General features: G+C 42.6%; 1 protein-coding gene across 6 annotated transcripts in view; it reads left to right on the top strand.

The window, feature by feature from the left end:
- The window catches only part of LOC119966020 (triple functional domain protein), a 684,537-nt gene that overhangs the window by 634,213 nt on the left and 32,858 nt on the right, over window positions 1-17,466 (top strand). For 4 of the 6 annotated variants that reach the window (XM_038797164.1, XM_038797162.1, XM_038797163.1 and 1 more), the window contains 4 exons: window positions 327-1,060; window positions 5,388-5,635; window positions 9,567-9,705; window positions 17,118-17,145. In XM_038797164.1, the coding sequence (XP_038653092.1) occupies window positions 327-1,060; window positions 5,388-5,635; window positions 9,567-9,705; window positions 17,118-17,145 (1,149 nt within the window). Of the gene's footprint in view, window positions 1-326; window positions 1,061-5,387; window positions 5,636-9,566; window positions 9,706-17,117; window positions 17,146-17,466 lie in introns of those variants that run through there. The other 2 variants (XM_038797166.1, XM_038797167.1) reach the window with 2 other exon arrangements.

Raw genomic sequence — 17,466 nt, 5'->3', positions numbered from 1 at the left:
TAGCATTCTCATCATACATGGTATGTATGATTAGAGTAATAATTAAACCCTATCCATAGGCAGTCCTCAAAATAAAATTTAACCTGTCATGATTAAATTGTTTGTGGAATCCATATCAGTAACGGACATCCATGATAAACTCACAAAATGTATGCCATTCATATAATCAGGGAATATTTAACAATAGCTGAGTATAACTGACCCTTGAGAGGACCGTTCTAATCCCCACTTGTCATTCACCCAACCTGCTTTCTTTAATCCACACTTTTCATTCATCCCAACCTTACAGTGTTCAATTTGTCTAATTAAACTTTTTTTGGCTTCAGCTTTGACATCTCCGATTGAGTACCAGAAGAACCATGTCGGCCCTAGTGGACCCAATAGCTGTAGTGGAATGAGCAGCACAAGCCGTTCCAGACCATCTCGGATCCCCCAACCCATCCGGCACCATTCCCCAGTCCTGGTCTCCTCTGCGGCCTCGGCCCAGTCAGAGGCAGACAGATTGACAGGTATGTCCGCTCGAAACCCTACCCTGACGACACTCAACAACACCTTAGATTCTGGCTGCAGCCAATCTGACAGGCACCTGGAACGAGAAGGCAGCGAAAGGAACTTGGAACAGATTCCTAGGAAAAAAGTCCTTGAGAGTCCCAGGAAAACATTAGGACCACTCAACAACACAGGAGATGGAAGCCAAAAGGAATTACGAGGTAGCCTAGAAGAGAACCGGTCACCGAGAGGGAGTGTGGGCACTCTGACAATAGGGAAGCAACGGCCAGGCACTACTTCACCCTTGAGTTCACCGCTGTCAACAACCTTCCCTTCCACTCCCTTCAACAAAGAACCCTTCCCTCCTAGCAGTCCTGTTCTTAAGGGCTCCTTCTGGAGCTCACACCCAGCTTCACCTGCCAGCCGCCCTGGCTCCTTCACCTTCCCAGGGGACATGGACTCCCTGCAGCGCCAGGTCCACCGCCACTCCACGCACAGCAAGGACACTGATCGTATGAGCACGTGCTCCTCGACCAGCGAGCAGTCGGTGCATTCCACCCAGAGCAACGGGGTAAGAGCGGAGCACGTCTGTCCTGTGAGCTCCTCTAAAACCTTCCCACGCTCTCCTTCTGTGCGTCAGTATCACTCTCCGTACTAATTTCTCCTGGCTCTGCAAAACAAACTGCTCTGTTCTGAAACTTAAAAACTTGCCTAACTACTCATCGCTGTGACTGTCTACCTGTCAAGATCTTTTAAAAAAAACTTATCAGCCTAAACATCTACTAACCACTGCTCCTGCAACTGCCTCCCTTGCAGAAGGCAAATAACAGCTAACGCAACTTTCAGCAAAAAACACCTGCATCTTCACCCTTTCCCTTTATAGACCAGCATACCGCATATATTAACGGGGCATTTCTATGGACTGGTCGCGCTACTTTAAATTTGCTAGTTGCAACTTTTTTTTTCATTGCCAGTTGCTGACTCAATGCATCATTCCCCATCTTGTTCAGCCCAGTTTCTGCAGCTGACATATGGAGTCCTCTGTTCAAGAAGCTGTCCAGCTTACAACGTAAGACATTGAAACCGCTTAAGGGTGCCATAACATCTGAAGGTTTAAATGCACTAACCGTCTCAGATTAATTAAAAAACTTTTCATCACAGAATTCTTCGCAAGCATATTTTGTTTTTCAGTATCTTGCAAATCTGTAATGCTTTACTTTATGGTATGGGAGACAGTATTCCCTTCCAAAGAAAAAGCAATTTTATCAAATGTCTTTCCAAGATTAGTTTCTTTTTCCCCATTATTTATTTGCTTGGAAATCATTGTGTCAATTATAATGCAAATAATCAGGATGAAAATGTTTCACTGAACAGTGTAACAAACTCACAAAAACATTATTACTTAATTTTAGCCTAGCTTATTTTCTTTTAAACTCTTGCATGCTCACTATGCATTGCATGTCCCTCAGTTTCCAAGCACAGCATTTTGGATAGGTTATTAAGTTCCACTGTATTGATCCAATTTGCTTGAAAGCATGTGCTTTTTGCTGCATTAGCAAATGCTACAATAATATGTACACTATGACATTCTGCTGTTTACTTTCTATGTTCTAGTCTTTAACTTTCTTTTTCCCTTCATCTTTGTTTCAATTTGTATGTTTTTCTGTCTCAATTAAGGGAGCAACTTTGTACCAGTTATGTCAAAAAAAGATTCTTGTTGTATTTTGTATGTCAAAAATGGTCTTATGTAATCCACAATTAAAATGTGCAGAGTACTTGTGGTGCAGAGTTGTCATGTAGGTGGGAGTGAGATTCTGAAACACTATGGTCAAAAACTGGATGTCAATTTGATGATCCCTAAAAGCCAATGTTATGTGGGTGTTTTATGTAATAAATGGCTTGAATTCATGCATTAAGCATCGAAAATTTGAGGCAGGTATTTCTCTTGTATAAGAGTATGCTTTAGAAAAACAATATTTTCGTTGATCCTCCAGGCAGTACAAAAGAACAGAATATTGGTATTACTAATGTACTGTATCACAGACATGGGAAAGTGCCATAAATGGCAGCTTGGGCTATTTGGAATGGTGCAGGAAAGCAGAGGTGAAACAATTCTGGCACATAAGAAGATAACGTGTCTGAATTTTTTCACTTTCTAGCAGCTACTTAACGAATGGTAGTTGCAAAGGGTTCAAAGCAGATTGTCTGCCAATCTTTTTGACTGAGGAAATATACATTGTAAAGAAGCGAGGATATTCAATATTATTCCCCCTCCCTTCCCTAGTGACAGTTGTAATTTGTGACTGAATTATTCACTTTCTGTCCATGTGTATCCGCACACTCTGGATCCGATGCATTAAATGTTCCTCGATGAGTATTGATAAGTCCTTGCAAGCCCCATTGGTTGTAAACAATAATGGAACAGATGAAACAAGCTAATACAAAAACAAAATACTGAGAGTTCTGGAAATCTGAAATAAAATCAGAAAATTCTAGAAATACTCAGCATGGCCAAAAACATCTGCGCGAGAAACAGAGTAATCGCTTCAGGTCGATGACCTTTAGTGATAACTGGAAAAGTTAAAGATGTAACAGGTTTTAAGCAAGTACAAAGGCAAAGAAAGTGAGATGGTTGGAAATAATAAAAGGGAAGTCTGCATTAGGGTAGAAGGCATGTAAATGGGAAAACCAGCATGTCACTAATACCTTCCATCCGAAGACAATAAAAGGTGTAAAAGGTTATGTATGACCTTAAATTGTGGAATTCAATATTGAGGTCAGAAGGCTTTAAAGTGCCTCATGGCATTTGTCGATGGTTCTGCTTTTCCCATTACATTTCTTCTGGACCCACCTTTTGTTCTTTGCTTATCCTGTTACCATTTCCTTTGGGCTCGAACCAGCATCCCATGTCATAGAATTATAAAATTTACAGTGCAAAAGGAGGCATTCGGCCCATCGAGTCTACACCGGCCCTTGAAAGAGCAGTATACCTCAGTCCACACCTCCACCCTATCCCAATAACCCAGTAACCCCACCTAACCGTTGGACACTAAGGGACAATTTACCATGGCCAATCCACCTAACCTGCATATCCTTGGATAGTGGGAGGAAACTGGAGCACCCGGAGAAAACCCACACAAACACGGGGAGAAAGTGCAAACTTCACACAGACAGTAACCCGAGGCCGGAATTGAACCCAGGTCCCTGGAGCTGTGAGGCAGCAATGCCACCGTGCTGCCAAATGTCATTTAATGACTCCTGTCTTCCACCATATCATAGCATCCCCTATCTCCTGCTTCTGTATTTGTTTAAAACCTGTTACATCTCTAACTTGTTCCCGTTCCAATGAAAGATCATCGACCTGAGATGTTAACTCTAATTCTTTCATCACAGATGCTACCAGACCTGCTAAGTGTTTCCAACAGTTTCTAGTTTAAATGAATGGATTTCAAAATGCTCTACTTTCATACTAAAGCACAGTTAAAAATGATCTTCAGGGCAGCACGGTGGCACAGTGGGTAGCACTGCTGCCTCATGGCACCAAGGACCCAGGTTCGATCCCAGCCTGGGGCACTGTCTGTGTGGAGTTTACACATTCTCCCCATGTCTGCGTTGGTCACACCCCCACAACCCAAAGCAATGTGCAGGGTAGATGAAGTGACCGTGCTAAATTGCCCCTAAATTGGGGGGGGGGGGGTGGAATTAGGTACTCTAAATTTATTTTTTAAAAAGGAAATTAACTTCAAGCCATTTGTCCAAATTCTGTTCGTACTGCAAATGTATGGAGAAGTGTCACATTTAAATTAGATGGGCCTTGTTTGTGAAGCATTAAACTGTGCTTTTTAAATATTATTTTCAGGAGCTGGCCTGCTATTACTAAACTACGGACTACTCATCACTCTTTCACAAGTTGTTTTATTCATAAATAAGAAGGTTTATTATTCTGAAGGGCTCTCAATAGCCTAGCATTTGTTTTCAAACACATTGGATATGTAAACCCATATGAGCAGGAAGATGACACCAGTGTCCCACAGCATATGCTGAGTTAGTGATCTTAGCGAGGGCAGCAGTAAATGCAGTACAGGGATAGTCGGCCTATTTGCCTATACTTGACCACTATCCACCAACTCTTGCTCGAAGTGAGCCTGTGTGAGGTTAGCTGTGATAGTCCCCATAGTTGAATAGCCTGTCCAGATTCATAAATGAAGTCTGGTCGCTTGTACCAAATAAGTGAGGTGTTCGTGACCTCTGGAACCATATATCAGCAAAGAGCCAATACTACAAAAGGTGGAAAGGAAGAAAGAACATTAATGGGGGAAATAAGTAAAGTGAATTTTTTTTTAAAAACTGAAATGTGACAGATTTTTTTCTTAAAAAGTATTTGTTTTATCAAAATTGGATAAAAATCCAAAACTTGCTAAGAGTCCAGTCTCCAGTTTTTTTTTCTCATCTTTGTTAAAACTGTATATTTAACCTGCAAATGGTTAATGTAACAGCTGATTACAGTTATGCTGGAGAGGTAGGTATTAGAACATTAGTGCAAACTCCTCCCAAATGAAGTATTATCTGATAGAAACATTTTATTTTATTGTTTAAACATTTAGAATTCTAAACAGTTATTCTGCAATATGCTGTGACCATTTTTAATGTTTTACTTGTCAGTTTGTTGTATCTGTGTATTTGTGTAAGCCTTAATAAAAACAAGAGTATTACATTAATTGAATTGTTGAAAGCCAATAAAATTAGGATCATGTTTAATTGATGGAGGGAGGGGAAGCGACACCTTTATGAAATTAAAGCAGCAAGCCATGTTTAAATGACCTATTTATGCATTGTTATGTGAATTGCTTCAGAAACACATTTTATTTTTGCAACCTTGTTTTTTTCCTCCCCTGTAGAGTGAAAGTAGCAGCAGCAGTAATATCTCCACCATGCTGGTAACACATGATTACACCGCCGTGAAAGAGGATGAGATCAATGTCTGCCAGGGCGAGGTGGTGCAGATCCTGGCCAGCAACCAACAGAACATGTTTTTGGTGTTTCGGGCAGCCACTGACCAATGCCCTGCAGCTGAGGGATGGATTCCTGGCTATGTACTAGGTCACACAACTATTATAATCCCAGACAACCCTGAAGGAACATTAAAGTTAGTCTGCTTTCATTTATAGTTTGGTTGCATAACTCTAAATTGTCAATCATTCAGGCAATTCCTTCTTAATCATCCAAATATTCTCTTTTCTCTTCTTTACATCTGATGGGCAGGAATTCTTTTCCCTTCACAGCTCCAGGGTCCCAGGTTCGATTCCGGCTTGGGTCACTGTCTGTGTGGAGTCTGCACATCCTCTCCGTGTGTGCGTGGGTTTCCTCCTACAGTCCAAAGATGTGCAGGTTAGGAGGATTGGCCATGATAAATTGCCCTTAGTATCCAAAATTTCCCTTAGTGTTGGGTGGGGTTACTGGGTTATGGGGGTAGGGTGGAGGTGTTGACCTTGGGTAGGGTGCTCTTTCAAAGAGCTGGTGCAGACTCGATGGGCCGAATAGCCTCCTTCTGCACTGTAAATTCTATGATTCTGTGCACACTTTCCAACTGAGATTATTGGATAACAATCAGAAACAGGAACACTGATTGACTTCCCATTACCCTAGCTTTCATCCAGGAACACTAAGTAGTCCAACTGAAAATAACTATCTCAGCACACAGGGAATTGTACTTGGAAATTCCCTGGTCCATGTGTCTTACGACCCAACCTGGTGGTACATTTACACGCTGATGATATGTCATAGACAGTCATAGAATTTACAGTGCAGAAGGAGGCCATTCGGCCCATCAAGTCTACACCGACTCTTGTTAAGAGCACCCTAGCCAAGCCCAGGCTTGGTACCCATATGGTACCCATTATTCTAAGAAAGGTACATTTCATAGATTACCATAGAATTTACAGTGCAGAAGGAGGCCATTCAGCTCATCGAGTCTGCACCGTCTCTTGGAAAGAGCACCCTACCCAAGCCCAGACCTCCACCCTATCCCCATAACCCAGTAACCCCACCCAACGCTAAGGGCAATTTTGGACACTAAGGGCAATTTATCATGGCCAATCCACCTAACCTGCACATTTTTGGACTGTGGGAGGAAACCGGAGCATCCGGAGGAAACCCACGCACACACAGGGAGGATGTGCAGACTCTGCACAGACAGTGACCCAAGCCGGAATCGAACCTGGGACCCTGGAGCTGTGAAGCAATTGTGCTGTCCACAATGCTACCGTGCAGCCTTTATTTGTATATTTCCAGTGAAGCAGTTTTATTATGTGATTTAATTGATTTTCAAAGTAGAAGTAAGCTCAGTGAGGCCAACAAAAAGCTATACTACTATAATTCTGTAACTAAAAGGGAAAATGCTGTAAAATCTCAGCAGATCTGGCAACATCTGGAAGGAGAGAAAGGAGCTAATGTTGTGAGTCCAGGTGACCCTTTGTCTAAGCTAAAAGGCATAGAAGGTGGGAAATATTTATACTGTAGGGTGAGGGAATGAAAGATGAGTCACAACTACAAAAACCAAGGGGAAAAAATGCAGTCCCAGAGAGACTAAAAAGTGTGAAAAGCAAAACAGCAGAGAAACTAAAATCAGGATAAGCTGTGACAGATGCAGATGTGGGGGGAGAGGGGAAATGGGTAGGAGAGAGATAAAATGAGAAAAAGGGGGAAACAAAGGCGAGAAAAGGTAAGGAAAGGAGGGGATAAGATAGGAAGAAAGTGTGGGGATATATATATATATATATATATATATATATAAAGAAATAAATAAAAAGTAAAAAACATTTAAAATGAAATGGAATGAAAACAACGGGGTCAAGATGGAGTAGAGCTAATCATCTGAGGTTGTTGAATTTGCTGCTGAGGCCGGAAGGCTGTAGCGTGCCGAACCAGACAATGAAGTGTTGTTCCTCCAGTTTACATTGAGCTTCACTGGAACATTGCAGCAGGCTAAGGACAGACATGTGGGCATGGGAGCAGGGTCCTGTGTTAAAATGGCAAGCAATGAGAAAGTCAGGATCCTGAATGCACACAGACCAAAGGTGCTCAGCAAAATGATCACCCAGTCTACGTTTGATCTCTCTGATATAGAGGAGACCACATTGGGAGCAGCGAATGCAATGGACCAAATTGAAAGAGATGCTAGGGAAACGCTGCTTAACCTGGAATGAGTGTTTTGGGCCTGGAATGTTAAGCATTGAAGAGGTAAAGGGGCAGGTGTACACCTTCTGCGATTACATGGGAAGGTGCCATGGGTGATGGGAGAGGTACTGGGTATTGTGAAGGAGTGGATTATCTCGGAGGGAACGGTCTCTGCGGAATGCTGACAGGGAGTGAAGAGAAGATGTGTTCGGTGGTGGCATCACGTTGGAGTTGGTGAATATGGCAAAGGATTATGCTTTGCATACAGAGGCTGGTGGGGTGAAATGTGAGAACGAGGGGGATTCTATCCTTGTTCTGGGAGGGGAGGAGGGTAGTGGCACAGGCGATGGACCGCACGCTTTTGAGGGCCCTGTCAACAACTGTAGGTGGGAAATCACGGTTGAGGAAGAAGGAACACATTTTCGAAGCAGCACTTTGAAAAGTGGCATCATCGGAACAATTGGGACGGAGGCGAAAGAGCTAAGAGAAAGGGATGGAGTCCTTACAGGGTGTAGGGTGCGAAGAGCTATAGTCCAGATAGCTGTGACAGTCAGTGGGCTTGGAATAAATCTTATTAGATAGTCTTTTGCCCGAAATGGAGACGGAACGGTCAAGGAAGGGAACAGAAGCGTCTGTGATGGACCAACTGAAAGTGATGGAGGGGTGGAAACTGGAAGCGAAGTTGCTGAATTTTTCCAGGTCTGGACAAGAGCATGAAGCGGCACCAAAATAGTCATCGATGTACCAGTCAAGGAGTTGTGGGAGGGTACCCGGGTAGGCCTGGACCAAGGACTGTTCCACATACCCTGTAAAAAGGCAAGCGTAGCTAGGACCCATGCGGGTGCCCATTGCTACACCTTTATTTGGAGAAAGTGGGATGAGTTAAAGGAGAAGTTGTTGAGAGATAGAACGAGTTCAGCCAGGCAGGGGAGAGTGGTGGATGGGAATTGTTCAGGCCTCTTTTCGAGAAATAAGCGTCTTTTCTGTGCCTGGTTTAAATAGCTGGTAGTTATAGTGGTATTGGCGTTGGACTGGTAAACCAGAGACCCAGAGTAATGCTCTGGTGACCAAGGTTCAAATCCCGCCATTGCAGCGGTGAAATTTAAATTCAATTTTTTTTAATGTGGAATTTTTTTTTAAATGTTGACCACAAAACCATTGTCGATTGTTGTAAAAACCCATCTGATTCACCAATGTCCTTTAGGGAAGGAAATCTGCCATCCTTACCCGTTCTGGCCTACATGTGACTCCAGACCCATAGCAATATGGTTGACTCTTACCTGCCCCCTCAAGGGCAATTAGGGATGGGCAATAAATGCTGTCACAGCCTGCGACACCCAGGTCCCATGAACTGGGGAAAAATTTATATGCTTAACTAAATCACTCTTGATATATAAGTAATTAGTCATAAATGAACTGGATGGTAGAAAGCCTGTGATCGCTGTTTTCAACGAAAATGTGCAGAGATGATTAAAGTTATTGTATTTTGGGAGTGGGTGAAGTTGCATATTTATTCGTAACTTGCCTCCTGGTCTGTCAACAGCATACAACATATGACCGAGAAAGAGACCAAAGTTTTCATACCTCTGACATTGCTGATTTGAAGTTGGCTGCTAGGACTACATGAGCATTCCTTGGAGAAGTACTGTTTGATTTGCCCCCCCCCCCCCCCCCCCCCCCCCCCCAATTGTTACAGATGTGCTTAGCCGCCAGTCATTGCCTGTGATTGGAAGAACCCACAGTGCATCATTCTGGGTCAATGTGATGCACCTTATGTAAATTGAATTGATCAGTTATAGTGTGTGCTTCATATGCCATGATTATCAATTTTTTTACTTCTAATTTTCTAAATGGGACGTGTTCTTTCTCCTGTCCTCTGTATGATAATTTGGCAACATTAGAAAGTCAACATCTTGGCACACTGCACTCCGTTTAAGAAAGAAAAATGAAAAGAAGGATAAAGAATGCAAGAAGGAAGGAAAGCTAGAGAATGGCTTCCGAAAGTCACGAGAAGGATTACCCAATAAGGTATCAGTTAAGGTAGGTCCAAGCAGCAGCCATTAGTTAAAGTACTTGTTTGGATATTCTCCACAATTACCCACATGTCATTTAGCATCCTTTGAATTTAAACAATAAATGTACAGATAGTGAGATGATAATTCCACCAAAATATTCATGAGCAAACAGTTACCGCTGATAAAATGTATGTTCGTTTCTTTGTTAAATGATAAAGTAATTTTTTTCTAAATTAAAAAATAAGAGTTACAAAGCCAGAGTTCAGAGTGTGGACAGGGGCAAACCCCTAATCCAGCTCCTTGCCTGCTCCAAAAACGAATTCAAATTGAATCCAATTCATGGTCCCCACAAGAGAGACATACCAGATCCAGGCATTACACCTGACCTCACGCTTTACTGAGGAAAGATGGATTCATTACCAATTTCGACTCATTCATAATCATCTTGTAACCAGTTGTAGTATTCCAACGTTTCCCAACCCAATTGGCCAACCAAGCAATTAACTAAACTATGAAATGTGAAGCAGAATTAAAAATTATTATCCACTTACAAATGTAATAACATACAAATTAATATTCTTTATTAACTGCACATTCCTTCCAGTTAAGTCCAGGACTGAAGGCGTTGTACCTGAATACGCGCAGTATATGGAACAAGTTAATGAGCTTGTTGCGCACATTGAAATTGGCCGGTACGATGTTGTGAGCATCACAGAGACATGGCTGCAAGGGGATCAGGGCTGGGATCTAAATATCCAAGAATATGTGTCCTATCGAAAGGACAGACAGATGGGCAAAGGGAGCAGGGTTGCATTGTTAGTGAAGAATTACGTTAAATAGATAGCAAGGAGCGATACAGGGTCAGAAGGCATAGAATCTCTGTGGGTAGAGTTGAGGAATCGCAACGGTAAAAAAACCCTGAAATGAAATGAAAATCGCTTATTGTCACGAGTAGGCTTCAATGAAGGTACTGTGAAAAGCCCCTAGTCGCCACATTCCGGCGCCTATCCGGGGAGGCTGGTACGGGAATCGAACCGTGCTGCTGGCCTGCTTGGTCTGCTTTAAAAGCCAGCGATTTTAGCTCAGTGAGCTAAACCAGCCCCTGATGGAAGTTATGTACAGGCTCCCTAGCAGGTCAGGATGTGGGGCAGAAAATAAATCGAGATAGAAAAGGCATGTAAAAAAGGCAATATTACAATAATCATAGGGGACTTCAATATGCAGGTGGACTGGGAAAATCAGGTTGGTAATGGATCCCAAAAAAAGGAATTTGTGGAATGTCTAAGAGATGGTTTTTTGGAGCAGCTTGTGAAGAGAGCCTACTAGGGAACAGGCAATTCTGGATTTAATGATGTGTAATGAGGCAGACTTGATTAGGGAACTTAAGGTGAAGGAACCCTTAGGGAGCAGTGACCACAATATGATAGAATTTACCATGCAGTTGAGAGGGAGAAGCTGCAATCAGATGTAACGGTATTACAATTAAATAAGGGTAACTACAAAGACATGAGGGAGGAGCTGATTGGAGAAGGAGCCTAGCAGAGAAGACAGTGGAACAGCAATGGCAGGAGTTTTTGGTGGTTATTCGAGAGGCGCAACAGAAATTCATCCCAAAGAGGAGGAAACATGCTAAGGGGAGGACAAGGCATTATTGGCTGATGGGGGAAGTCAAGGACAGCATAAAAGAAAAAGCACACAAAATGGCACGGATTAGTGAGAAGCCAGAGGACTGGGAAGCCTTTAAAAGCGAGCAGAGGACAACTAAAAAAGTAATAAGGCGGGAGAAGATGAAATATGAGTGCAAGCTAGCTAGTAATATAAAGGAAGATAGGAAGACAATGGACCATTGGAAAATGTGGCTGTGGAAGTAATAATAGGAAACAAAGACATGACAAATAAACTGAATAGTTACTTTACATCAGTCTTCACGGTGGAAGACACCAGTGGGATGCCAGAGCTCCAGGAGAACCAGGGGGCAGAGGTGAGTGCAGTGACCATTACTAAGTAGAAGATTCTGGGGAAACTGAAAGGTCTGAAGGTGGATAAATCACCTGGACCGAATGGACTACACCCCAGAGTTCTAAAAAAGATAGCTGAGGAAATTGTGGAGGCATTGGTGATAATCTTCCAGAGATCACTGGAGGCAGGAAGGGTCCCAGAGGACTGGAAAGTGGCTAATGTAACACCGCTGTTTAAGAAGAGAGAGAGAGGCAGAAGACGGGAAATTATAGGCCGGTTAGCCTGACTTCGGTAATTGGTAAGATTTTAGACTCCATTATTAAAGATGAGATCGCGAAGTACTTGGAAGTGCATGTAAAATAGGACCAAGTCAGCATGGCTTCGTCAAAGGGAGGTTGTGTCTGACAAATCTGTTAGAGTTCTTTGAGGAAGTAACAAGGAAGTTAGACAAAGGAGAACCAGTGGACATGACTTATTTAGATTTCCAGAAGGCCTTTGACAAGGTGCCGCATAGGAGACTGTCAAATAAGTTAAGAGCCCATGATGTTAAGGGTAAGATCCTGGCATGGATAGAGTATTGGCTGACTGGCAGAAGGCAGAGAGTGGGGATGAAGAGGTCTTTTTCAGGATGGCAGCCGGTGACTAGTGGTGTGCCTCAGGGTCGATGCTGGGACCACAACTTTTCACAATATACATTAATGACCTGGAAGAAGGAACTGAAGGCACTGTTGCTAAATTTGCAGATGACACAAAGATATTTAGCGGAACAGGTAGTATTGAGGAAGCAGACGGGCTGCAGAAGGACTTGGAGAGGCTAGGAGAGTGGGCAAAGAAGTGGCAGATGGAATACAATGTGGAAACGTGTGCACTTTGGTTATGCACTTTGGATGGAGAAATGGAGGCATAGACTATTTTCTGAATGGGGAAATGCTTTGGAAATCAGAAGCACAAAGGGACTTGCGAGTCCTTATTCATGATTCTCTTAAGGTTAACGTGCAGGTTCAGTCGGCAGTTAGGAAGGCAAACGCAATGTTAGCATTCAAAGAACAAACAAAATTACAGCACAGGAACAGGCCATTCGGCCCTCCCAGCCTGCGCCGATCCAGATCCTTTATCTAAACCCGTCTCCTATTTTCCAAGGTCTACTTCCCTCTGTTGCCGCCTGCTCATATACCTGTCTAGATGCCTCTTAAATGATGCTATCGTGCCCGCCTCTACCATCTCCGCTGGTAAAGCGTTCCAGGCACCCACCACCCTCTGCGTAAAAAACTTTCCACGCACATCTCCCTTAAACTTTCCCCCTCTCACCTGAAATCGTGACCCCTTGTAACTGACACCCCCACTCTTGGAAAAAGCTTGTTGCTATCCACCCTGTCCATACCTCTCATAATTTTGTATACCTCAATCAGGTCCCCCCTCAACCTCCGTCTTTCCAACGAAAATAATCCTAATCTACTCAACCTTTCTTCATAGCTAGCACCCACCATACCAGGCAACATCCTGGTGAACCTCCTCTGCACCCTCTCCAAAGCATCCACATCCTTCTGGTAATGTGGCGACCAGAACTACACGCAGTATTCCAAATGTAGCCTAACTAAAGTCCTATACAACTGTAACATGACCTGCCTACTCTTGTACTCAATACCCCGTCCGATGAAGGCACGCATGCTGTATGCCTCCTTGACCACTCTATCAACCTGCGTTGCCACCTTCAGGGTACACTGACCTGAACTCCCAGATCTCTCTGTACATCAATTTTCCCCAGGACCCTTCCATTGACCATATAGTCCGCTCTTGAATTTGATCTTCCAAAATGCATCACCTCGCATTTGCCTGCATTGAACTCCATCTGCCATTTCTCTGCCCAACTCTCCAATCTATCTATATTTTGTTGTATTCTCTGACAGTCCTCCTCGCTATGCAACTCCACCAATCTTAGTATCATCTGCAAACGTGCTAATCAGACCACCTATACCTTCCTCCAGGTCATTTATGTAGATCACAAACAACAGTGGTCCGAGAACGGAACGCTGTGGAACACCAGTAGTCACCCTTCTCCATTTTGAGACACTCCCTTTGCCCAGCCAGTTCTTATCCATCTAGCTAGTACACCCTGAACCCCATACGACTTCACTTTTGCCATCAACCTGCCATGGGAAACTTTATCAAACGCCTTACTAAAGTCCATGTATATGACATCTACAGCCCTTCCCTCATCAATTAACTTTGTCACTTCCTCAAAGAATTCTATTAGGTTTGTAAGACATGACCTTCCCTGCACAAAACCATGCTGCCTATCACTGAGAAGTCTATTTTCTTCCAGATGTGAATAGATCCTATCCCTCAGTATCTTCTCCAACAGTTTGCCTACCACTGACGTCAAGTTCACAGGTCTGTAATTCCCTGGATTTTCCCTGCTACCCTTCTTAAACAAAGGGACAACATTAGCAATTCTCCAGTCCTCCGGGACCTCACCCGTGCTCAAGGATGCTGCAAAGATATCTGTTAATGCAAAGATATCATGTCGAGAGGGCTAGAATACAAGACCAGGGTTGTACTTGGAGGCTAGACAAGGCTCTGGTTAGACCCCATTTGGAGTATTGTGAGCAGTTTTGGGCCCCGTATCTAAGGAAGGATGTTCTAGTCTTGGAGACGGTCCAGAGGTGGTTCACAAGAATGATCCCTAGAATGAAGAGCTTGTCGTATGAGGAATGGCTGAGGACTCTGGGTCTATACACATTGGAGTTTAGAAGGTTGACGGGGGATCTTATTGAAACTTACAGAATACCGAAAGGCCTTGATAGATTGGACGTGGAGAGGATGTTTCCACTTGGAGGAAACAATCTCAGACTAAAGGGATGATCCTTTAAAACAGAGATGAGAAGGAATTTCTTCAGCCAGAGTGTGGTGAATCTGTGGAACTCTTTGCTGCAGAAGGCTGTGGAGGCCAAATCACCGAGTGTCTTTAAGACAGAGATAGATAGGTTTTTGATCAATAAGGGGATCAGGGGTTATGGGGAGAAGGCAGGAGAATGGGGATGAGAAAAACATCAGCCACGATTGAAATGCGGAACAGACTCGATGGGCCGAGTGGCCTAATTCTGCTCCTATGTCTTACGGTCTTAAGTCAGATAAAGTCGCTATGTAGTGTACAGGCAGTTAAAGAGGGAAGGAAGAGTAGGAGTCTGGATTGAAACTCAAGTAACCATTTACTAATTATAATCCATCCTAAACCCCAATTATTTCACAACTCCCTGCTGCCTCACGGAGCCAGGGACCTGGATTCAATTCCGGCATTGGGTGACTGTGTGGAGTTTGCACATTCTCCCCGTGTCTGCGTGTCTCCAGTTGCTCCGTTTTCCTCCCACAGTCCAAAGATGTGCAGGTTAGGTGGATTGGCCATGATAAATTTACCCCTTAGTCTCCAATGGTTGGAGTTACAGGGTTGTGGGGGAGTGGACCGAGGTAGGGTGCTCTTTCAGATGGTCGTTGCAGACTTGATGGGCTGAATGGCCTTCTTTTGCACAGGAGGGATCCTATTCTATGAACTGAGACCAAGTCTTAACTAATGCCCAGATGAAAATGTTGCTTATGCAGTGTCACCAATGAAATTTGGATTCTATAGAATTTGTATGAGACCCATACGGAATTATTTTAATATTTCTGCACCTGCTAATATTTCATCTGATTCTTGCATTTTTAAAGAAGTTCATGTACTGTCTGTGAATCTGAGTGTTGCTGGGATGATGAATTACTTTGCTTCATTATGCATTCAATAGTCTTGTTTTTTTCAGATGAAATGTCTCCCATATTGTATATGATTAGTCGGAAATGTGCATAATGTTAAAATAGAAAAATAATGTAAAATAAGTGATGACTGCAAAAATATTACTGGTTTTTATAATTTGGCTTAAGTGTACGCAGATTTGTTTGTAATGTTCAATACTTGGAACACTTTACAACCCATTATCTTGAGCAATTTTCTAAGTTAGATTTGTGGCGTCAAGAAAGCTAGTTGTTTTGTTTTAAACGTTTGACCATTCAGTCAATTAGGTCAAATTCACTTTGACCTGTGCTTTTATTCATTAACTTCCACTAAACTCACAACCTTTAACCAACAACTAATGTTGTTTCTTGCACTGTTTGACCAGTTTCACACTATAAGTAAAAGTATAACAACATTGCCACTTTCAGTTAATTTAACATATCCTGAACCGACTTTACATTTGGAAATCTCGTAATTGGACTGCCCATCATTTATTTACTTTTTATTTTACTTCTCAGAAATGAGGCCAAGCTACATTTATCTCCCTTGCTTGTTGATGCATCATTCACATTTAAGCTGGTTGGCAATCTACGATGAGACCTCCGTTTGTGTATTCTTGAACTGGCACAATGACCAAAGAAAGCAGCTGTGGGCCTTCTCTTGTCAATTTACCCCTACCTTGTGCCATGTACTTGAACTTGGCTTTCCATTTTGTCTCAGATTGAGGCTAATGTCATGATTTAAGTGACAATAAAATAATCCAGCATCCACAGTAGACCGACTACTTTTATTAGTAAATAGCAGCAAGAAATGCATATACTTGGTTAAATATTACCTCATTAGCACCAGTAAATAAGGTTATTGACCCTTTAACTGAGTTAGTAGTGCGAGTATTGTGCTGCAGTAGCTAGAGACCATGTGAAGTAGCCACAATTATGCCATCTGCTTTTGAAATATCTTAATTAACAGTTATTGCCAAGTGTCACACTATAATATTCTGATAATTACTTAATAAAAATTAATTGCAGGCCTTGTGCTGCAGTTTTCATACAAGTGGCATTTTTAGAATAGTAGAAGGAAACAACATTTCTGCTGCCTGCTCACACTGTGCTGGGTAGGCAGGACACAGTTCATAGAATCATAGACTGGGCGGCACGGGACACAGTGGTTAGCGCCCCGGTCACGGGTTCGATTTCCGCCTTGGGTCACTGCCTGTGCGGAGTCTGCATGCTCTCCCCGTGTCTGCGTGGGTTTCCTCTAGGCTCTCCGGTTTCCTCCCACAACTCACCTGTTAGGTAAATTGGACATTCCGAATTTTCGGAGATTTTCCCAGTAACTTCATTGCAGTGTTAATATAAGCCTACTTGTGACACTAATAAAGATTATTATTATTGCTTAGACTGCAGAAAAGGCCATTCAGCCTTTCAAATACATTTGATATAAACTGGTTCAACTTAACATTCTGAAAAGCCAGTTTTAAGTATCGGATTGTAATAATTATGTAACTATTACAAGTTTTAGCTTTACTTTTATTTATAGTTATTACATTTGGTAATCCATTACCCAATGTATGGTAATGCTGATCTGTTAAGGAATCCAGAGGAAACCTCTTCACTGGGTGCTGACAATAGAACTTGCTATATTGCTTGGGCTGTTGAGGCAAATAACAAGATGCCTGTTATATTAAATAATTCTCATTTCTTTCCTTTCAGCTCTTGAACCCTAATTATATCTATGATGGTAAGTTGTCAAAATAACTTCAAATTTTATAAAGCACAAATAAACAACTTTGTTTTAAAGGTTGGGATTTCGTACAGCACGTTGGTGCTCCCATGTCTTCGACAAAAAGTCATCCAAATTCGGAACGTTAGCTCCCTTCTCTCTCCACGGATGCTGTCAGACCTGCTCAGATTGTTTAGTATTTCCTGCTTTTGTTGCTCCCAGACACTATTATGGATTTGTGGGACAGGAGTTCACATCAGATGTTCTCCAGTCAGGAAGGTACAGAGTAGAATAGAGTTGTTTCAGTACAACAGCCATTAAAAGCAGAACATATTATAA

Source organism: Scyliorhinus canicula, chromosome 5, assembly GCF_902713615.1.
Source record: "Scyliorhinus canicula chromosome 5, sScyCan1.1, whole genome shotgun sequence".
NCBI lineage: Eukaryota > Metazoa > Chordata > Chondrichthyes > Carcharhiniformes > Scyliorhinidae > Scyliorhinus > Scyliorhinus canicula.
Note: the sequence above shows the minus strand (reverse complement) of the source record. Positions and strands in the feature narration are given on the sequence as shown.